This window comes from Panicum virgatum, chromosome 2K (assembly GCF_016808335.1).
Source record: "Panicum virgatum strain AP13 chromosome 2K, P.virgatum_v5, whole genome shotgun sequence".
Taxonomy (NCBI): Eukaryota; Viridiplantae; Streptophyta; class Magnoliopsida; order Poales; family Poaceae; genus Panicum; species Panicum virgatum.
The window spans coordinates 12,554,078-12,576,699 of record NC_053137.1 but is presented as its reverse complement, the minus strand read 5'-3'; the positions used below and the strand labels follow the sequence as shown (position 1 = coordinate 12,576,699).

At 45.6% G+C, this 22,622-nt stretch overlaps 2 protein-coding genes and 1 pseudogene across 4 annotated transcripts; 1 reads left to right on the top strand and 2 right to left on the bottom strand.

The window, feature by feature from the left end:
- Nucleotides 1-472: 472 nt before the first annotated feature.
- LOC120667146 lies at nucleotides 473-1,743 on the bottom strand. Of its 3 annotated transcripts, none has more exons than XM_039947196.1 (3): nucleotides 1,504-1,743; nucleotides 922-1,093; nucleotides 473-773 (listed from the first exon to the last, which is right to left on the bottom strand). In XM_039947196.1, the coding sequence occupies exons 1-3, from the start codon at nucleotides 1,694-1,696 to the stop codon at nucleotides 584-586; spliced, it is 555 nt and encodes a 184-aa protein (XP_039803130.1). In that variant the 5' UTR covers nucleotides 1,697-1,743; the 3' UTR covers nucleotides 473-583. The 3 variants fall into 3 exon arrangements, with proteins under 3 accessions (XP_039803130.1, XP_039803145.1, XP_039803137.1); XM_039947211.1 differs by having other exon boundaries at nucleotides 1,325-1,741; XM_039947203.1 differs by having other exon boundaries at nucleotides 1,516-1,740.
- A 9,160-nt stretch (nucleotides 1,744-10,903) lies between these two features.
- On the top strand, nucleotides 10,904-13,065 carry LOC120695111. Its single transcript, XM_039978423.1, has 2 exons — nucleotides 10,904-12,605; nucleotides 12,659-13,065. Exons 1-2 carry the CDS (start codon nucleotides 10,904-10,906, stop codon nucleotides 13,063-13,065), a joined length of 2,109 nt encoding a protein of 702 aa, XP_039834357.1.
- Nucleotides 13,066-16,839: 3,774 nt separating this feature from the next.
- LOC120667137 lies at nucleotides 16,840-20,989 on the bottom strand (annotated as a pseudogene).
- Nucleotides 20,990-22,622: the final 1,633 nt, after the last annotated feature.

Genomic DNA, 22,622 nt, shown 5'->3' with positions numbered 1-22,622 from the left:
AACCTAGTTTACTAAATGATGTATAGCTCCATTTTTTCCGTTGCCATTTTTAGACGTGCAGTGATATAGTTTGTTTACATGAATATTTCTTGTTCCATCCTTTCTTCTTTGGAATCCTATGAACTGTCAAGAATCAGTTGAAATTTTGACCACTAAGATCGGCACTATGAAAAAAATTATATGGCTGGAAACTTCGATCAGTTATACCCACTACTAGAAAACGAGCCTTCAGAACCGGTTGAAGAGGAGTTTAGGCACCGGTTTTACAACCGGTACCTCCAAACCGAGACCATTGGCCTCAGTCTAGGACACCAGGTTTTTCACCCGGTGCCTTAGGCATCCATTGGTACCGGTTGGAAAGACCAACCGGTACCAAAGCATTTTCGGCAAAAAAAAAAAATAAGCCCGTTCCCTCCCATCCCCTCTCGTTCCCTTCGCATCGCTCACCAGTAATGCTAAATCATTCGAAGAATCAACGAAAGTGTATGAATCGATTGATGCAAAATCCATAGATCCCACAAATCATTCAAAGAATCAATCACAAGATAGATACAAGATATACAATCCCACATGCATCTGAAAACTAAGAAAAAAAGAAAAAAATCACCACGGCCGGCTCCGACGGCTGGCTCCCGTGCTCCTCGGCGGCGGCCCACGCGCTCCACGGCTCCCGCGGCGGCCGTCGGCGGCCCGCGCACTCCACCAGCGGCGGCAAGCGGGCAGCTACCCGCGCGCCCAGCAGTCCCCGCGCTTCACGGCAGCGGCCGGTGCCCCTTGCAGCCACAAATCAATTAGTGTTGCACGAGAGAGAGGAGAGCAAGCAAGTACTGCGACCCCATTAGACCCCGCACTTCGGATGAAAACGAGTGATGCGAAACTAAGTAGTAATTAAGAGATGGATCGAGAAACCGAACGATGAACCTGGGGTGGGCGCTGTACTTCCTCCACCGGTAGCCGTCGTCCAGGATGTCGTTGGCGCTTCGCGTCTGGAACGCGAACCGCGGCCTGCTCACCTTCTTCCTCCCTGACGATGACGATGACCTCCCGGCGCCGCTGATCCGCGCCTTCTCCTTGCCAGTACCACTGCCAGTACCTGAGAGAGAGAGTGAGTGAGTGAGAGAGAGGGAGGCAGCTAGCAAGCAGTGTGTGCTGCGGCAAAAAAAGCTTTGAGAGAGGCAAATAGAAAGGGGGACAGAGGGATGGAGGGGGGAAGACTGTGGCAGCAGAGACAAAACACCATGGAGAAGAAGGGGGTGGCGGCGCATATGCCCAAAATCAATTCAAGGAGGCACAAATCTGGCCTCAAATCAATGAAAAAATTGACCTAAATCCATAGATCTCAGAGGCGAGAAATTTGGAGAACAAGTCCTCCTCAGATCCGAGAACGATGGAGACAAAGGTGAAAACGGCTGAATCAAACTGAACAAATAAACTGACAAACGAATCGAACGAAATAAACTGGTCAAATAGAAGCGACGAGAAGAGATCGGATCGAGATCCTACGAATCGCCGCACCTAGAGAGCTCCGCCCGAGATAAAAAATGGAGGACGCGTTGAAATGAATCTGCGGGATGGGAAAGGTAAAGGGTGCGGCTCCCGAAATACAAATGTGACTGCAACAAGGCGGGCCCACATGTAAGCAGCAGAAGAAAACAAAAACACAAGGCGTCGGGGGATTAATCAGATCGAAAGCCATAAACAAATCGAACAGACATAAATTCGAGTGACACAGACTGACAAAACACTCGTGAGCGGTAGCATTTCCTTTAAAATATCGCGAGTTGATTGGTACCGGGTGGTTGTTTGAACCCGTACATAAGGCTTGTCACCTTCATTGGCCCCGGGTTGTGGTATGACCTGGTGCCGATGTCTGCTCCAAAGGCACCGGGTCGTGCCATTACCCGGTGCCATTAATGCATGGGCCAATCGGAACCGGCTCATGATTTTAACCGGTGTCTTTGATATTCAATTGGTACTGGTTTCTGACACGACGCAATTTTCCGGCGCTTGGCGCAGGCCAAGAGTACCGGCTGTTGTTGCAACCGGTACCAATGCCTAGTATTAGTACCGGTTACAATATAAGCTGGTACTTTTGGCCTGGACCTTTGGCTCGTTTTCCCGTAGTGAACTTTCAAAAGCTTTCATGAAAGTATAATCTTGTTAATTGGCCGTGTTTGGTTAAAATGCATGTATTTACTGTAGCATTTTTGACCAAAATTTTAGAGCAGCAAACGAAGTCTAATTACAAAACCACCTCCACAACCCCCTGTGTAAATCGCGAGACGAATCTAATGAGGCCTTTGACCGCGCGATTAGAGGATGGTTACTGTAGCATCACGGTAACAAATCATCAATTAATTACCGCCATTAGATTCGTCTCGAAAAGTTACACCCATCCCTGAAAAGGTTTTGCAAATAGACTTCATTTAGTACTCCATGCATACGAGATTCTCTTCTCGAAAAACGTGCGCGAAAATTTTACTCAGTAACCAAACACGGCCAATGTTTATTAAGATTAAGTATAAAAAAAAGCACAGTCAAAAAGCACAGTCAAAACTCACATCTACTCCGGGGATTGGATCGTCATCCAAAATTCAACTAGCAATATCCAACTAATATCCAATTAATGTGACCCTATCATCCAATCCAATCCTACTAGATAGTTCCCACCATCAAATCCTGTCTAATCCAACCTCATATACATATTATCCATCCAATCAATCCAAATCAACCACGGGTGGCCTGCAGCCCAAACTAACTTGCAAAATTTATCTGCACAGCAACAGCAAATGACAATTCTGCCCGTCCTACCTTTATCTTCTCCCTCCCACGGGCTCCTTTCCCCTCCAGCGGAGACATAGCAGAGGCCGCGACGCCGAATCTTCCCTGGCGGCCGGCCCCTCCCTGCAGCGGCCATGTCGGTGCGCAGACAGCGGCGTTCACGTGTCCACCAGCCTCATAGCTCCCTTCGTTTCAGCTCTGACCTGCTGTGTTGTGTTGCTACAAGAAAACCGCATCCCCCGCGATGCAGCTGCTGCCCACGCAGCCAGCTCCAATCAATTCCCCGGCCGGCCGGTGATCCCCATGGGAGGGGCCTAGCTTTCCTCGGATTCTTGTGTGCCCTGCATGTGGCTCCTTGGGAGGTGAGTACCTACGGAGGCATGTCATTGGAGGCCATGGTGCTGTCCCAATCTCAACAACGAGGTAGCAGCCGTCACTTTGGGTGTGGCGTCTGTTGGAGTAATGGGCTTGGCCCATTTATTTTAAAGCATTAAAAGAATTTAAAGTCCACTATTAATGTTAGGGAATCAATACTTAATTCCGTACCGGAAATTGAGGAGGATCTCAACCGACTTAAAAGGTGGACTTCGTGTACACCACTTGTGAAGCCGGTAAGAGGAGGATGGTGAACCACACGCGCGCGCGCTCGCTCGCCTCGCCGGACCGGGCCGTGGCCGTGGCCGTGGCGAGGCCGGCCGGACGGTGCGCGTGCGCGGCCGGACGTGCAGGTGCGGCGCGGCGCGATGTGAAAAGGCTTGAGACCCACGTGAGTCATTCTATACCTATATGAGTTTGACCACTGGTCATGGTCTATGAGAATTGGGTATTCTCTAGAAACTCATGAAGGGCCTGGAGTATGACTTATAAGCTCCAAACCGCGGGGATGCTTTTGCAGCCTAGTACCAGTGTAGGGCTCTGGTCAAACTTGTTTGCACAAAACTGGCAATTCAAGGCATAGTCCATTGCACAGTTGTGAATAAGTGTAGCCTTTGTCCTAGATGGAAGTTCAACTTAACAGTCTCTGTCGAATACTGGTATATCAATGAGGGAATGAGGATATTTCTAGTGTGGCTTGAATTTCTTGGTGGGGATTGTTGGAGTAATGGGCTTGGCCCATTTATTCTAAAGCATTAAAAGAATTTAAAGCCCACTATTAATGCTAGGGAATCAATGCTTAATTCCGTACCGGGAATTGAGGAGGATCTCAACCGACTTAAAAGGTGGACTTCGTGTACACCACTTGTGAAGCCGGTAAGAGGAGAACGGTGAACCACACGCGCGCGCGCTCGCTCGCCTCGCCGGGCCGGGCCGGGCCGGGCCGGGCCGGGCCGGGCCGTGGCGAGGCGAGGCGAGGCGCGGCCGGCCGGACGGGCGGTGCGCGTGCGCGTGCGCGTGCGCGTGCGCGTGCGCGTGCGCGGCCGGACGTGCGGCGCGGCGCGGCGCGGCGCGGCGCGGTGCGGTGTGATGTGATGGCTATTTTGCCGTTGACAGCAATTAAGCGTGCGATTAAACGTGTAATTAAATCTGTAATTAATGGCCATAACCGCATCACCTAAATGACTCTGATGGTGTCCAGGTTCAACGATCCTGAGCACCTGAGTCACTATATAAGAAGTGCCATTCCCCTCATCCATTCTGCACCAGAGCACTGAGGCAACTCGGCTCCTCTCTTCTGCCTCTCCAGTTGCAACAACTGAGTTCCCCAACGCTAATTTCTGCGCGCACAGAATTAGCGTGAGCAGGCCTCCGAAACCTTGCTCGCCTTGAGATCCTGCACGGGATAGGCGGGCAATCAGGTTTTTGGGTAACGTTTTAGCGTGACTGCTCAAAAATACTAAGGCTTTGCCCGATTGAACGACTACTTCCTGGTGGACGAGCCGAACGACTACGTCGACTACATTTTGGTGGCCGAACGACTACGTCGACTACATCTTGGTGACCGTTCGCGGGACTGCACTGCGAACTTCTTCCTGCACCGATTTAGTTCGACTACTTCGACTGAGGCCAACCGAGTAGATGTCTACTCCAGTTGGTAACAGCGCAGCCAATGCCTCCGGCAACGGCCCCGCTTCAGGGTACTCCCTGAAACTTTGGTTATTTATATTGTTTATGCTTATATGTGTGATAAGTATAAACATGTTCACATGTTTTATTTTACTCCTTAAAGTCATAGAAATATTGCTAGTTTATACATTTAATTTTGGAATTAAATTGTGCCCGAAATTGCCTAAATTTCTAACAATCCAAAAACCTGATTGTGTTAATAGGCTTTCGGTATCTAGCTTTGCTGCATCAATCAAACCACCACCTTTTGATGGTTCAAATTACAAACGTTGGCAAGAGCGGCTTATACTGTGGTTAACACTATCGAGAGTGATCCATGTGAAAGAGGGTAAGCCTGAACAATTCTCTCCAGAGGAAGGGAGTGCGTTCGATGAGGCTGATATCCTCTTTCGAGGTTTGATCATTAGTGTTCTCGGTGATAACCTGGTGGATTCTTATATCCGGCTGCCAACTGGCAAAGCATTGTGGGATGCTCTTGAGGCTCAATATGGAGTATCTGACGCCGGGAGTGAGTTGTATATCATGGAGCAGTTCCTTGAGTACATGATGGTCGAAGACCGTTCTGTAGTGGAACAGGCTCATGAAATACATACTCTGGCAAAAGATCTCAAAAATTGCAGCAAAGAGTCCCCATGTGTGTTACCCAATAAATTTGTGGCCGGAGGTATAATCTCTAAGCTGCCACCTTCTTGGAGGGACTTTGCTACTTCTCTAAAACACAAGAGACAGGAGTTCACAATAGATGGACTCATAGGGACTCTTGATGTTGAGGAGAAGGCGAGAGCAAAGGACATACGTGGGAAAGGAGTTGTTGGTGCTTCAAGTGCCAATCTTGTTCAGAAGAACAACTCCCACAAGAACAAGAAAAAGCCACCGCAGAACCAACCAAAGACTAAGAAGACAACCACTTTAAAGAAGAAGAAGAAGAAGACGGGAGCTTGCTATGTGTGCGCTAGTACGGATCACTTTGCTGCAAAGTGTCCGAACCGCAAAGGCAACGACTCCGCCAACATGGTTATTAGCGAGCCTGGAGGAACTTCGGGGTACGGTAATTTATTACCTACTGTTCTTTCAGTCTTTGGTTCACCCGAGTGGTGGGTTGACACTGGTGCTAATATTCATATTTGTGCTGATGCTTCTTTGTTCTCTTCTTACCAGATCGGCGGGACTTCCTCCTTGCTGATGGGGAACGGATCACATGCGCGTGTTCTTGGTGTTGGTACGGTAAATCTGAAGTTTACTTCGGGGAAGACCGTGCAGATGAAGAACGTGCAGCATGTCCCCACCATCAAGAAGAATTTAGTCAGCGGCTCTCTACTGTGTAGAGATGGTTTCAAATTAGTCTTTGAGTCCAATAAATGTATCTTGTCTAAGTTTGGTATTTTTGTTGGAAAAGGTTATGAAAGCGGAGGCTTGTTCCGTCTTTCTTTGTCAGATGTTTGTAATAAAATTGCATACAATGTTATTAACGTTGATGAAACAAATGTTTGGCATTCGAGGCTTTGTCACGTTAATTTTGGTTGTATGATGCGCTTAGCTAATTTGAGCTTAATTCCAAAGTTCACTTTTGTCAAAAATTCTAAGTGTCATGTATGTGTTGAATCAAAACAAACTCGTAAGCCTCATAAGACCGCGGAGGCAAGGAGCTTGGCACCCTTAGAATTAATTCATTCCGATTTGTGCGAAATGAATGGAGTGTTGACAAAAGGTGGTAAAAAATATTTCATGACTTTGATTGATGATAGTACTAGATTTTGTTACATCTATTTGTTGAAGTCAAAAGATGAAGCTTTACACTACTTTAAAATCTATAAAGCTGAAGTAGAAAACCAACTTGAGAGAAAGATCAAAAGAGTTAGGTCAGATCGTGGTGGCGAGTATTTCTCAAATTTATTTACTTTATTCTGCGAGAAACATGGTATTATTCATGAGAGGACGCCTCCCTATTCACCTCAGTCAAATGGGGTTGCCGAAAGAAAGAACCGCACTCTAACGGATTTGGTTAACGCCATGTTAGATACAGCGGGACTTTCCAAGGAATGGTGGGGTGATGCTATATTGACTGCATGTCATGTCCTAAACCGTGTTCCTACAAAGAATAAAGAGATAACTCCATTCGAGGAATGGGAGAAGAAAAGGCCAACACTGTCATACTTACGTACATGGGGTTGTTTGGCAAAAGTGAGTGTGCCAATAACCAAGAAACGTAAGCTTGGACCTAAAACTGTGGATTGTATCTTTCTAGGTTATGCTATTCACAGCGTTGGATATAGATTTTTAATAGTGAAATCTGGAGTACCTGACATACATGTTGATACTATAATGGAGTCCAGAGATGCTACATTTTTTGAAAACATTTTTCCCATGAGAGATGAAACAAGTTCATCTAGGCAAGAGTTCATCGAGGATGATGGCTCTGCTGAGCCGATAGAACACAATGAACATACACTTGTAGAAAATCCTGAGGAGGATAACAATGATGCTCCGAGAAAGAGCAAGAGACAAAGGACTGTAAAGTCTTTTGGTGATGATTTCATTGTATACCTCATAGATGATACACCCAGAACCATTGAAGAGGCATATTCATCTCCTGATGCTGACTATTGGAAGGAAGCAGTAAGGAGTGAGATGGATTCTATTATGTCTAATGGAACCTGGGAGGTCGTTGAACGTCCTTATGGATGTAAAACGGTTGGATGCAAGTGGGTGTTCAAGAAAAAGCTTAGGCCAGATGGTACTATTGAAAAGTACAAGGCTAGGCTTGTGGCCAAGGGTTATACCCAAAAAGAAGGAGAAGATTTCTTTGACACTTATTCACCAGTTGCCCGATTGACCACAATTCGAGTGTTACTTTCCCTGGCAGCCTCTTATGGTCTTCTCGTTCATCAGATGGACGTTAAGACGGCTTTCCTCAATGGAGAGTTAGAAGAGGAGATCTATATGGATCAGCCGGATGGGTTTGTATCAAAGGGTCAAGAAGGAATGGTTTGTAAGTTGTTAAAATCTTTATATGGTCTCAAGCAAGCGCCTAAGCAGTGGCATGAAAAGTTTGATAGAACTTTGACCTCTGCCGGCTTTGTTGTGAATGAAGCTGACAGATGTGTGTACTATCGCTATGGTGGGGCTGAAGGAGTGATTTTGTGCTTGTATGTGGATGACATACTGATCTTTGGCACTAGCCTTAATGTGATTAAGGAAGTCAAAGAGTTTTTATCTCAAAATTTTGAGATGAAGGATCTGGGAGAAGCTGATGTTATCCTTAATATAAAACTGGTAAAAGAGATCAATGGTGGGGTGATTCTTACACAGTCTCACTATGTGGAGAAGGTGTTAAGTCGCTTTAGTTATAGCGACTATAAACCTGTCTCAACACCATATGATGCCAGTTTAATTCTTAGAAAGAACAAAAGGATAATGCGAGATCAGCTGAGATATTCTCAGATCATTGGTTCATTAATGTATTTAGCGAGCGCTACAAGACCTGACATCTCGTTTGCTGTAAGCAAACTGAGCCGGTTTGTTTCAAACCCGGGAGATGATTATTGGAAGGCTCTTGAAAGAGTAATGCGCTATCTGAAGGGGACAATGAACTATGGAATTCACTACACCGGGTACCCAAGAGTATTAGAAGGGTATAGTGATTCAAATTGGATTTCTGATGCTGATGAGATAAAGGCCACAAGTGGATATGTGTTTACACTTGGTGGTGGAGCTGTTTCCTGGAAGTCTTGCAAGCAGACCATCTTAACGAGGTCAACTATGGAAGCAGAACTCACAGCATTAGATACCGCCACTGTTGAGGCTGAGTGGCTTCGTGAGCTCCTTATGGACTTGCCGATAGTTGAAAAATCGTTACCGGCAATCCTAATGAACTGTGACAATCAAACGGTAATTGTCAAGGTGAATAGTTCAAAGGATAACATGAAGTCATCTAGACATGTGAAAAGGCGGTTGAAATCTGTCAGAAAATTGAGAAACTCCGGAGTTATAGCCCTGGACTATGTTCAGACGGCTAAAAATCTGGCAGATCAATTTACAAAGGGTTTTTCACGAAATGTGATAGACAATGCATCTATGGAATTGGGCTTGAGACCCACGTGAGTCATTCTATAGTGGAAACCTGTCCTATGTGATCGGAGATCCCGTGAATTAGGATGGTGAGTCAAACTAAAGTCTGACTGTGAAAAGAGAACCTTTGTGAAAAGGGCTCATTCCGTGTATAAGGTGCATTTCTCTTCTAATCTGTATGGCAGGTTGGTCTATACCTTAATGTGTGCCAGGTGGTTTCTTTTAAACAAATGAGTTGTTTTCTTGAAACAAAGATGTTGTCCTACAGAACATCTGAAAGGAACACACCTATATGAGTTTGACCACTGGTCATGGTCTATGAGAATTGGGTATTCTCTAAAAACTCATGAAGGGCCTGGAGTATGACTTATAAGCTCCAAACCGCGGGGATGCTTTTGCAGCCTAGTACCAGTGTAGGGCTCTGGTCAAACTTGTTTGCACAAAACTGGCAATTCAAGGCATAGTCCATTGCACAGTTGTGAATAAGTGTAGCCTTTGTCCTAGATGGAAGTTCAACTTAACAGTCTCTGTCGAATACTGGTATATCAATGAGGGAATGAGGGTATTTCTAGTGTGGCTTGAATTTCTTGGTGGGGATTGTTGGAGTAATGGGCTTGGCCCATTTATTCTAAAGCATTAAAAGAATTTAAAGCCCACTATTAATGCTAGGGAATCAATGCTTAATTCCGTACCGGGAATTGAGGAGGATCTCAACCGACTTAAAAGGTGGACTTCGTGTACACCACTTGTGAAGCCGGTAAGAGGAGGACGGTGAACCACACGCGCAGTTGGTAACAGCGCAGCCAATGCCTCCGGCAACGGCCCCGCTTCAGGGTACTCCCTGAAACTTTGGTTATTTATATTGTTTATGCTTATATGTGTGATAAGTATAAACATGTTCACATGTTTTATTTTACTCCTTAAAGTCATAGAAATATTGCTAGTTTGTACATTTAATTTTGGAATTAAATTGTGCCCGAAATTGCCTAAATTTCTAACAGCGTCATGGCAGGAGGGCCTTGGAAATGGCCTCTTTTGGGGAGCGGAGGGGGCGGTGGAGTTGAGTGGCACTGGCGTTGGCAGCTGGGCCGCGGCCGAGTGCTCGTCGTCGATGCTGCTGCGTGAGTTCCAGGAGCCGGCCGGTAACATCCCGATCCTGGGCGCCGCCGTGCCGCCAGTGAAGTCCGGGACAAAGTCGGTCAGGACTCCCCATGCGGCGGCGCCGAGGGCGAAGGCGCCGGTCGAGGTGCAGACGAGCACTGCGGGATCTCGGCGTCAGCGGCGAGGCGTAGGGATGCGCAGCCTCCTCCCCCACCCCCACCCTACCCGTCGGCGACGAGGCCGGACTGCTCCGCGCGGCGGCGGGGGAGAGACGCGCTGCGGCGTGCGACGGGGGACTCCGACCAAGAGGAGCGCTCCCCTCCTCAATCCAATAGGATTTGGTTCATTCTCTTTTTTTTTAACCCAATAGAGTCTAATCCTAAATTATCTAAAGCAAATGGATATCCATATCCAATCTGGTCCAAATCCAGTTAAATCCAAGGGCCAAAATCCAATTGGATTTGGATTTAGCCCAATCCATTTCTAGGAGTACTCACATCTTGGACACCTGGAAATGCAAACTGTGTAGATGGTTTTGTATCTGCATAACCTTATAGTTAGATATAATAAAGAGTCAAATTTGTATGTCCAAGAGTACCTCAAAGTAAAAGTAAAAAAGATGTAGTTCCAAGCCCATGTGAAGGGTTGCTACTTCTGTGTATATCATCTTTAATTCCGGACAAATTCTGTCTGGTCGATTTCTGATGCGCCAACAAGAATCTTGCGTCGAGGATATGATCCGATTGTCCCCAGCTTTTGGACTTCGCCTGAAGAAAGAAACACCTCGGCCATGTAGAATTGTAGATCGAGCAACAAGAATCGAGCTCCCAGTTCGATTCCTTGCTTGCAGGTAGAGGTTTGAGTGGCAATGCAGGTCCTGGTGTTCACGATGGCGGCGGCGGCGCTGCTGCTCTTCCAGCTCGTGTTCGGCTCCGTCCGGCGGCGGAGCCGCAGCGCACTCCGCCACGGCGCGCTGTGGCTGGCGCACACCCTCCTCCCGCCGCTCACCGCCTACGCCCTCGGCCTGATGCAGCAGGCCTCCGCCTCCCCGACGAAGGCCGCCGCGGCGCTGCACCCCGTGTGGGCGCTCTCCCTCTTCCTCCTCGCCGGCGGCGCCGGCTCCGTCACGGCCCACGACCTCGCCGACAGCAGCCGGTGGGCGCGCCGCCTCTTCGTCCACCTCCAGTGCTACCTCTTCTTCAGCTTGCTGTGCCGGGCCCTCCTCTCCTCCGGCGGCGCCGTCGCCGTCCCATTCGACCTCCTCGCGGCCACGGCCGTCTCCTCCCACTGGCTCGGAGTCCGGGCGAGCTGGGCCGCCGGCCACCCCGGCCCGAGCAAGGTGGTGGCCGACTACATGAAGCAGCACGGCGGCGCCACCTGCTCACCATCACCGGACGGCTCCGATGATCCCGACGCCATGACCGGCGGCTGCAGGTACCTGGTACACTGGCCTGGCAACAGTGTAGCTCGCCGGGGAAGAAGAAGCTCCTCCTCCTCCTCCGCCGCCGCCTACAGGTGCGAGCTGCCAGAGGATGACGTCATCACCGTCGACACGATCTGGGAGCACTGCGACGGAGAGGACGCCGCCGCCGCCTTCGCCTCGGTCGGCGCCAGCAGCTCCCGGATCAGAGGCGCCTGCCTCGCCTACTCCCTCTCCCACCTGCTGAAGCGCCGCCTCTTCGGGCTCGACTGCGCCGAGGCCGGCCTTGCCGAGACGCGCCGGTTCGTCGTCGACGGGTTCCTCTCCGACGACAACGCCGACGAGCACACCGAGGCGTTCAGGGTGGTCGAGGCGGAGCTCGGGTTCCTCCACGACTTCCTCTACACCAAGTGGGCGTCCATCTTCGAGGTCGAGACCACCTTCTTCTCCACGGCCGCTCTGAAGATCATCCTCGCAACCGTGCTCGGAGCAGTCGTGCTCCTGAAACACATCCCGATCACTGATGATGAATCGACAGCCGGCACGGTCGTCGATGCCGTCGCCACGGTCCTAGTTCTTGGAGCGTTCGTCGCAGTGGAGGCATGGCAGACGGTGATGTACCTGGGATCAGACTGGGCCATGGTGTCGCTAGCTTGCTGCCGGCTCACCGCAGGGGCAAACAGGTTCCTCCCATTCGCTCTCCGGAAGCCATTGGGGTTTCTTTCTTGCAGGCGCCCAATGTTCAGCTACTGGCACAACAGCATAGGCCAGCACTCGGTCATCGAGGGTTCTCAGTTCTTGAAGTGCAGCAAGGCTTCTTTCTTCTCCTCTGAAACAACTGAATTCGACCCCATGCTGGTGTTCTCGGCTACCGCCGAGTACCTCCGTCGAGCTTGGGGGAATACTCTGACTCTGACAGCAACAAGCAGAGGTCTGCACTTCGTCAAGCTACCTGACACGCTCAAGCCTCTGATCGTCGCCCTGCTGAAACTGAAATCCAGCAGCGATGGGCATACTCTAATAAGCAACGGGGAGGCATCGTTGGTGAGGAACGGCGTCTCCCGGCAGCTGTCGTGGACGCTGCAGAACGAGACGCAAGCGGAGACCATGCTCATCTGGCACATCGCCACCGAGTACCTCGTGATCGCGCTGCCTGACGAGGCAGCTGCAGGCACCGTGAGGTGGCGACCAAACTGTCCCGCTACTGCGCGTACCTGATGTCAGAAGCAGCAGAGCTGCTTCCGGGGAATTCGGTGGACACGAAGTTCATCTTCGACCACGCCATGGTTGAAGCTCGAGAAGCTTTGGGATCGAAATCCAAGCTGCGAGAGAGGGATCGGCTGCGGAAAGTCCTCGCCGCCGGCTCCACCGGAGACGATGCAGCAGCAGCAGGCACTATCTTCAGCAGAGGGATCAAGCTCGGGGCGAAGCTGGAGAACATACGGGAGGGCTCCCTGCGCTGGAAGCTGATGGCCGAGTTCTGGGTGGAGACCGTGCTCTACGTCGCGCCGTCGGACAAGGCCATGGCGCACATGGAGCGCCTCGCGCGCGGTGGGGAGTTCCTGACGCACGTCTGGGCGCTCCTCACGCACGCCGGCATCCTGACGCGCAGCCTCGAGCCCGATCCCTGACTGAGGAAGGCGAAGCATTGCATTGCATAGGATCAGCTCTGCTGGCCATGCATGCATCTGCATCCTCTGCAGATGTGGCCAGATTTACTTTATAGTCTAATCCAGTGTGACTGAAGATTTGGGTGTTGTTAGACTGTGTAGGTTTATAGCTGCTGCTTGCTGTAGTTCCATACATGCTGATGGAAAAGCTCTGAGCTTGGTATGTGTGACGGACCAAACACAGTTGGAAACAAGCTAGTTTAATTTTAACTAGGGGTATAGCCCGCGCATTTGCGCGGCTAGTATTGAAAATTCAAAAATTTGCATGTCGTTGTGTTCTTGCTTAAAGATTATACTATTTTTTACTATACATTATCCTGTTCATTATCGTTAATTATGTCTTATTGTTGATTAAAACAATTCAACTATGATCTACCTATAATAACAATTTGATTTATTGAGCTTTAATAATATTATGAAGATAATAATTCTTATTTTTATTTTATTTTGATTGATTGTTGTTAGCTTTTAGTTTTTATTAATAGTAACTGATACATAGCTAAATGGTATTTTATATTTAATTTTTTATAATAGCATTGGTGGACGATTTTTAATTAGACACAGGGGTATTTTAGGCTAATTTTTATCGTAATGGCAGTGATGGGTAATTTTTATTTTTTTATTTTTCTCAAATTTCTAGGTCTTGAGAGCGAACGTGGAGGCTCCATTTGTTAATCAAATAATAAGATAAAGATGTAACAGCTAGCCCACATGTCAAAATGAACAGAGACAAGGAAGGCTTGAAGCTAAAACCAACAGAGCATTAATAGATAGATGGTAATTGGGACGATGATTCTACCGGTTGCATACGACTTGGCCACCGATCGGGCAGCTGCCCCCAAGGCAAGGGCGGCCGCGACGAACAGACCTGGACGAGCCGAGCTCCACGTGGATTGGGAGCCTCCGAATCCTTGTCGAGAAGAGGGATCGCAGCTAGCTATGCGAGGGACGACGGTCTGCGGCTAGAGTGAGACGAACGAGGTGAGGTGAGGTGTCGAGCGAGGGCGAAACTTGGATGGGCCGGATCTACATTGGAAAAGAATATTCTATGATATCCTAAACATTATTATTCTTTTCCATAAACTTTATCAAACTTGGAATAGTTTGACTTAGGATAAACTCATAATCCATCATATTTGCGTATGCGGGGAGTATCATTTTCTTTTTTTCAGATAAAGGAAGCATTACTGTCGAACGGAAATTATTACACCAACAAAGCTAATATAATCGGTCAAACTTTATCTCTTCCGTTATACTGAATTTTCGTTTGACATGCCATGGCCTCTAGGCAGGATAGATACCTCCATAATATATACTTGTTGCCCAGCCTTACCAGAATGGCATTGTGCTGTGTTCCTGAGTATAAAATCTGTAATTCACTTCAGCTATTTGAAATGCATTGTACTCTGTTTTATATAAATCTCATGGCGAACAATGGCAGAACCAGTAAAATTTCATGAGGGGAGGTGGACAAACGTGATCGGTGTCTCGCAATATATACTATAAAAGAATCTACATAAAGATAATTATATGCTAGCTAATTTTTTTGTTACTTAAACATCTAAAACCCGTTTGAGGTACCCACGACTCTACCTTCATATCTTTTACGCAAATCGAAGCACTGGATAGTGAAAATCATTTTAAAAATCGAGACTTATACGAACTAGAAGTAAAGTGTAGCTAAATTTTTTTAGTTTCACTCGTGAATCAAGTTTTGGAAGAAACCCTTGTTTTGACCCTTACTAAGGATTTAGATAATAGAAATCTTATAATAGGAGTAAAACCTATAGAGATGAAAATTTCACACGCGAGAATAAACAATAAATATATGTGCTAGTGCACTCGTAACATAGGGTCGATCATCCACATGTAGGCATCCTACAAGCGATCGATGGATGCCACATGCGCAGATAATTAAGTTATAGTCATTTAACACTCAATTCCACTATAAATTGATCGTCTTGTGTTTCCAGTGAAATTAATTGCTCAAATAAATCGTCAATCTCATGCAAATTGACAAAATCAAGTAGTGACTCTAAATGCTCTCGGATCTACTGGAGCGGCTAGCTACATTCCTCTCTGAACTTATGTGTTTCTTTACACCTTAGCCTGCATGTATGTACCGTATTTGTGCAGAGAGCTCAAGAAAATTTATTGGAGTTAGGGGGGCCAAGGCCCGTGCTAACCCCCCTAGTTCGGCGGTTGATGACAAACATGTAAGCATAAAAAGTCAAATAAATGGAAAAGAGAAATAACTCATATTAAAATGAAATTTTGAAAATATAAATATAAAATATATTTTTATATACATGGAAAACAAGTATATATAAAAAGGAGAGAAGAAGAAAATGAGAAACTAAAAGAAAAAATAAAAAATAACTAAAAATGGTAATAAACTATAAAAATAATAGGTAAGTTGAAATATAATAGAAACACAACAGCAAAGAGAAAACAAAAAGGGAAAAGTTAATATATGGGCCGCAACTACTCACATAATTGTATATAATGGGCTGGATGCAACTTTAGCCGCGTGTTTCGCTTCTTTGTGTTGGCTCAAAGTAACGGACTAAATCTTCTTCACATGGGCTGAATGTAGTTAACTGACCGAGTCTGTTCATTTGCCTTTGCGTCAAGTGATTCTCTGCAATTTTATCGCTCAAGCAATATATAGCCACAACACCTGAAACTTGATCAGATCGGGCAGCAAATGTGTTCGCTATAAGCGTAGTTGGAAGCCCATATTCTCAATTCTTGAGGCACAACTATAGGACCAATTACAACTGACGGCCTAGTGGTCATCGAGGTGGCTAGGCTCACTCTGTCCAGCATCACAACCTGCGCTGCAGCATACAATTATACATCGCTTTAGGTGACATAATAGGCCATTATTGTCATCTAGAGTGTAGTCCAAGCCGCCGATCGCCTCCCTTTGTGGCGGCTCCTAGATTCACTAAAGCTAGAAATGAAAGTTCGCATCCTAGCATACTCGTCCCCCTCGCCATCCCCCAACACATTCTCCGACGGCTCTAGCCGTCGAATTCACCGCTACCCATCCTTGCCACCTTAATCTAGCTCCATCGGGTGTTACTGATCTCACCATGACTCCATGACTCACCGTGACTCCCTACTGCCTTATTCCAACAATTGTTCTCAACAGCCCACAACATCCCACCGGCCGCTACCTCACCGCCCCAACCACAACCTGCCGCACCACAGACCGAATAGTTGAGGGAGCAAGCCCAACCACATTCGAGACCAATGCTCCTAAAATATTTCAAGAAAGAATATAGTCAAGGCACGTTAGCATGCAGATTGTAGGTGACAAGGAACTACGACCTGTCCTGTGCAAGTGGCACTGCCCAAGTCCTAGTCTAACCCATGCCGCGCAGGGGGATGCAAGCACACAGCCGGCCCGTGCCTGCGCCGCCGCCCGTCACGTGGGTAGGGGGCGTGGCCATGCATTGGGAGTGGAATCGCAAGGACTCGATCTATTCTAGGTTTGAGGAGAGAGAGAGAGAGAGAGGGGAGATGTTTTGGAAAAATTGGGAAGGGCACGAGTGACAAGGCCTAGTGCGGCACACTTCAAAGGGCAAAATGGTCTTTTCAGACCCAGGTTAACACCGTGGAGTGTTAAAACAGACAGTAGTGCTAAATATGGAACACAATTTGGGTTTGAGGTCAAATATGGAAGAAAAAAGTTTTGAGGGCCAAGAAAGAAATAAGCAACCTTCACAGTGTCATATAAGGAATTTTCTATTATATATTAATTTGGATTCGAAATCTACCAGAATCATTGTTTATTACATGTATCATGCTGATGAAGTGCCCTATTTGGTGCCGGATCTTTCATTGTATATTCACACGGAGTTCACATACATTGAAGTTATGGTGTCTTTGAGACTATATGGGTCGGTATACGCATCATCACGCTTGTACATTTTATCCATTGTTCGTGCAATGTTAACAACCTTCTCCAAAATCTCCATAGGATAAGGTTGATCAAGACATCCCTGGACAATATCCATCCATGCTTCGTCAATTAGGGCTCTAAGCTTTTCATAGGCTTGATGTACCGTCATCCCGTACTCCTTCATGCAAGTTTCCACCGTGGACGCGACATGCTTTGAAACTTGTTCTCGCTTCAAGGAAGAGCAAAGAAGGAAGATTAAAGGAAGTAATTTATAAAACAATTGTTTTTCTTTAGCTACTTCAACTAATTTTAGTTCTTTTCAAGTAAAATTGATTTGCCAATATCTATAGTTCTAATAATTTAGAGTGGAAGAAACCAAGAAAATGTTTGCTAAATGCAAAGGTAAATAAAAGCTTAAGTAAATGCACTAGTAATAGATCTGTCCGTCCAGCATGTAGCAGACAGAAATAAGATATTTAGTATTTACAACTATGATCAAGAATTATATCTATACGTTGATAGAGTTACCTCATGTGACATGATGTCATTACAGATGCGCCCGACAGTACAAGCAGCTCTTATCATTTCTGGAAAGGAGAAAGCCCACTCAATGGCCTCTCTGGTAGTTACGTCTCCCATTAAGACGAAAGTGATGTTTGCCAGATGCATACATGCGCTGCTAGCCACTGAAATTTGTAGGTGCTCTTCAATTTTTGCTGGTACATAGCGCTCGTCGCTCCATTTTCTCTCAGTGCCATAACATTTGACAGCGTCAACAAACTAAGCATATAGATGAACAAATTGTTAAACATAAGCTAAACATGTATCATCTTTGTCATTTTTGCATCGTGTGATCTTTGGAGGAAAAACTTACCAGTTCTTTGATGAATTCAGCATGCTTGTTTTTCTGAAGTTTTAACTCTCCCATGATATCATTTATAGTGTTGAGTGTGAAGATGAATAAGTCCTTCATGTATGCGGGCAATTTCTCCGCGGCTTGTTTATCCCACCTATCATTGTATCATTCACTTGAAGCAAATTACATATAGTTTGTCACAGTAAAATAAATGGAAATTTAAACTGTATATGATATATAGCTTTAATTTTGTTCAATGAATGAAATTATCGAGCGCTCGCCCAACCTTTCCAGAGAAGTAATGAATATTTCAAATTCTTCTGTGTCGCTATAGTTGTCACAGAAGTCGTCCATCAGCGACACAAGTTTAAAACATTTTGTCAATGCTATCCGTGCATATGATTGGCGAGGTTCATGAATAACCCCAAGCATCCAAAAATGCATCTCTGTCACTCTATCCCGTGCAAACCTCGCATACGTTTGTGACTGGAGGCCTTTCCACCATCTGTAAATAAAGATGGATAAACACGATTAACATAATGCGTTATTTTTGTTTTCAGTTCGAGTAAACAAAATACCAACTTCATAGCAGTGCAAAATGTCAGTAGCAAGCCTTACACTGTAAGAGCTTTCAACTCCTCACAATACAGAGCTTGCAGAATGTTGTAGTCCAACTTTGCAAATTCCAGTATGGCGTCATTTCGTCTAACCTTTTTCTCATACAAAGAGATGTAGCGCCTTGCTTCCACTCTTTGAACCCTCCTGTAACTAGGTGTTTCCAATGTGTATTCCACCTCTGCTGCCAGCTCTGGGTCTAAAGTTTTAATCATAGACTGAAGGTGGCTCTTGGTGAAAGCCATGGCATTGTCAAGAATCTCTTCACCGCAAGTTCTGAGATGTGCAGCGTCATACAGCGCCAACAGACATTTGACATCATTACTTGTAAAGTTTCCTTGGTTATCTCTAAACCTCACAAACACATCTGCTTATATATAAACAAATAATATAATGTTAATGAATCTAAAACGTTAGATGCCTAATTTTTCTTCCATGGGGCACGTTTTATTAAATTCAAAGTGACATTGTACCGATGCTTTCTGAGAAAAAGAACTCAAAGTGATAAATGAGTATGTGAACATACGCACGGTGGTATACTGATGAAGTGTGTGTGTTTATACCCATGTGTTATTCTACACCTTAGGTGTAGCAGTTTATTCGACACCAATAGGTAAATTGAGCAGAATTACTGAATAAATTTTTAGTAATTCAATAATCGGTGAGCTATTATTGAACATTATTTAGAAATTTGCTAAATTTAGTTCAGTATTTTGATAATTATTTTTGTTAGTAATAAATGGTGGGTGTACACCACTATACACTAGTATAGAAAAGGTCTTCGATCTTTCATATTTGTCCCGACTAATGTTGAGCCTGGGACTAATGTAGCCATTAGTCCTGGGTCCAACAGCTAGGGGAAGGGAGAGACTTTTAATCTCGGTTGGAGCCTGCAACTGGGACTAAAGTCCGATCCCTCTTTAGTCCCGGTTTGTTTGTACTATCACCTGGGACTAAAAGGGTCCGCACGGGTTAGTTCAAAACGAAGGCATCCACTACTTGCAACTAGAGTCATATGTGCTGTGTAGGTGGGATGGTGTCATGATAAGGAAGCTATGCGTGAGGCAAGAGATCTCATATTCAAGTCCTAGGTGTAGAGTAATTTTTTTAGGGAAAAGTCCGGCTTACACCCTCGAACTATCACAAAAGTTCGATTTTCAACATTCAACTACAAAACTGGAGAACAATAGCCATCCAACTGTTGAAACAGGGCAAATTTGACCCCTTAGGTGGTTTTGAAGGTGGTTTTCCATTTTGTAAGAATTAGAAATATTCAATTTTAAACTAAAAATTCCATAAGTAATTCATTTTAAATTAGAAAAATGCGAAATAGATATAAAAAGTTTTCTAAAAATGTAACATATCTATTGGCATGATACTTTTCAGTTATTCATATCCAATTTTGTTTTATTTTCATAATATTTGGTTGCTTGTAGTTATGTCTATTATTTTTAAATAATCAGGATTCAAATTCAGCAATAATAGATAGGTCACATTTTAAGAAAAATTTTGATACTAGTTTCAAATTTTTTTGATCCAAAATGAATTATTTTTTATTTTTTAGATCTAATTAGAATTTTATTAATTTTGAAAAAAATACAAAACCACCTTAAAAACCGCTCCGAGGGACAAATTTGCCCGGTTTCGACAATTAGATAGCCTATGTTGTCCGATTTTGTAGCTGAAGGTTGAAAATTAGACTTCTGCGATAGTTTGAGAGTTTAATTTGGATTTTTTTTCTTTTTTTTATTACGTAGACCCTTTAGTCCCGGATGTGGAAATCAGGACTAATAATAATGATCCGGGGCGTTAGTCTCGGATTCGTAGGGCCTTACCAGAAGAGACATTGTACCATGCTTTCTGAGCAAATAGAACCGCAGCGATACGAGATATAGCTCGTCATCGCAGCCTTCTTCTTCATGCTTGGAGCCGTGAATATCACGCAGCAACTCATCGATCTCCTTCCTGTAGTGGTAGTTCACTCCGATCCTTTGCAGCGTGTCGACGAGCTCCAGCTTGAGAACCAGCTCGCAAGAGGCAGTGGTCTCCAGTATGATCTGCCTCACCTCCTCCTGCTTGATCCGTGCACTCTCCTTCATGGACAGAAGCTGCATGCAACATGCAGATATGATACACCACAGTCCACACACGCGCAGGCATCTTGCCGTACTTTTTTTTTAATCAATGATACTGATCTTGAGGTACCTGCGATGGGGTGCATGGCTGGTGTTTGAGGAAGAAGTCGCCCCAGATGCTTGGGGTGTAAGGCCGGGGCTTGCGCTGAAGAAGGCCCTCTTGTTGCGAGGCCAGGGCGAGCACAGGGCTGCCGCAGGTCGCCATAGATCGATCGACGTGCACTGGATTGGTGTGCCTTGAGAGGGTGGCTGGCTTGGCTGGGGGATGACTACTGAACCTCTTCGCGGGCTTTGTGTAGTCATATACACCCGTGAATCGGGCCTGTAGCAGATGCCTGCGTTTTTGGACAAATTGCCACACGCCAGAGCTGCCTCCTGCCTAATTAATTTGATATTGTTCCCAGCATGGCGGATTATATTACTTTGCGCCTCGTTTAGTTCCCCATGTAAATTTTTTAAAATAGAATCTTTTCACATTTGAAATATTAAACATAGACTAATTATAAAACTAATTACAGAACTCGTCTGTAAACTTCGAGACGAATTTATTAAGACTAATTAATCCATCATTAGCATATAGTTAATGTAGCAATTTAGTGTCTAATCATGGTCTAGTTAGGCTTATTAGATTTGTCTCGTAATTTACAAGCAAACTATACAATTAGTTTTTTATTCCATCTAGATTTAATACTCTATGCATATGCCGCAACATTCGATGTGATAGTTTTAGAGTGTAAAGTTTACTCAACTAAACAAGAGCTCGATGTCAATGTACAGTGCTTCATGCCGGCCAACCGCCAGGAAACTCCATCCGCAGCATCATGGATACCCGGCCCTACAGTACGAGAAAACGGTAACCACATCCCGGATGGATCATCTGCAAGCCACACGTTTATACGGCTGCCGAGAAGCCACGCCTATGTGAGACTGACACACCACCTGGCGCTGCAGTACACACGCCTGTCAGCAAGGGAGCAGATGGTGAGGTCGACGCTGGCATCATCGCTATTAGATATTTATTTATAGCCTTGTGTTGTTTTTTTTTTGAAAAACTAGCAGGAGCACTGACTTGTCATTTAGGGAAGAAGAAGCAAGAGTAGCATTTTACAGTGCTAATATTACATAAATAAGGAAGTTCTCGTACTCAGAAAAGAAAGAACTTAACATAAGAACTAGGATAACTCTAGCCCCGAGCAGGCCAAACTACGAGTGCTCATTTCAAGCTTGATTTCTTGCAAAACTTCGGTGGGGGTAAACTATCTGATCGAACACACATCTGTTCCATTCCTTCCAGAGGTTCCAAGCATAATACATCATCATCGCAGCTTTGGTTTTTCTTGTCTTCTTCGGTATTTGAGCAAGTTCCTTTTGCCACCAATCAATTATCAGGATTCCGTTTTGTGGAGGCTATAGCAGCTGCTGTGTCCAATCTGCCATTTTCTCCCATACTTGCCTAGCAAAATTGCAATGCAGAATCAGTGCTCTGCCGTCTCCTGCTCGGTATTGCAGAGTGAACACACTGGGTTACATGACCACTGCCTGCTCATCAATTTATCTGCAGTTAGTATTTTAGACTGCACGAAAAGCCAAGCAAAAAAATTGTGTTTGCCCTCTGCCTCAGCCTGCCAAATAGATTGTCCCTAAAAGTGACTGTAAGACCCCAAGAACTGTGCATTATATGCCGACTTAGCTGTATACTCTCCATGTGTTGTCCACTTCGATGTTATTCGATCTGGTTGGTCAGTCAATTGGACCTCCTGCACTGAGTCCCACAGCTTAACGAAGTCCGCCATTTCATTGACTGACTGCATGCGCCACAAACCTATGGTCCAATTCTGGTTCAGCACCTCCTCCTTAACTGTTTTGTTCTTTCTCCATGCTAGTTTGAATAAATCAGGAAATAGATCCATTGGTGCCTGCCCATGTAGCCAAGACGATTGCCAGAAACTTGCCCTCGCTCCATCACCTAGAATAACCATTGTGCTTGCCCGAAAGAGTTATT

Bases quoted from the DNA above. Each gene is read 5' to 3' on its own strand.
- LOC120695111 (XM_039978423.1), top strand. From the start codon at position 10,904: ATGGCGGCGGCGGCGCTGCTGCTCTTCCAGCTCGTGTTCGGCTCCGTC. The intron at 12,606-12,658 runs GCACCGTGAGGT...ACCTGATGTCAG, and splicing joins GCCTGACGAGGCAGCTGCAG to AAGCAGCAGAGCTGCTTCCG.
- LOC120667146 (XM_039947196.1), bottom strand. From the start codon at position 1,696: ATGGCTTTCGATCTGATTAATCCCCCGACGCCTTGTGTTTTTGTTTTC. The intron at 1,094-1,503 runs GTAGGATCTCGA...TCTCTCTCTCAG, and splicing joins CTCTCTAGGTGCGGCGATTC to GTACTGGCAGTGGTACTGGC. The intron at 774-921 runs GTTCATCGTTCG...TGTGGCTGCAAG, and splicing joins AAGTACAGCGCCCACCCCAG to GGGCACCGGCCGCTGCCGTG.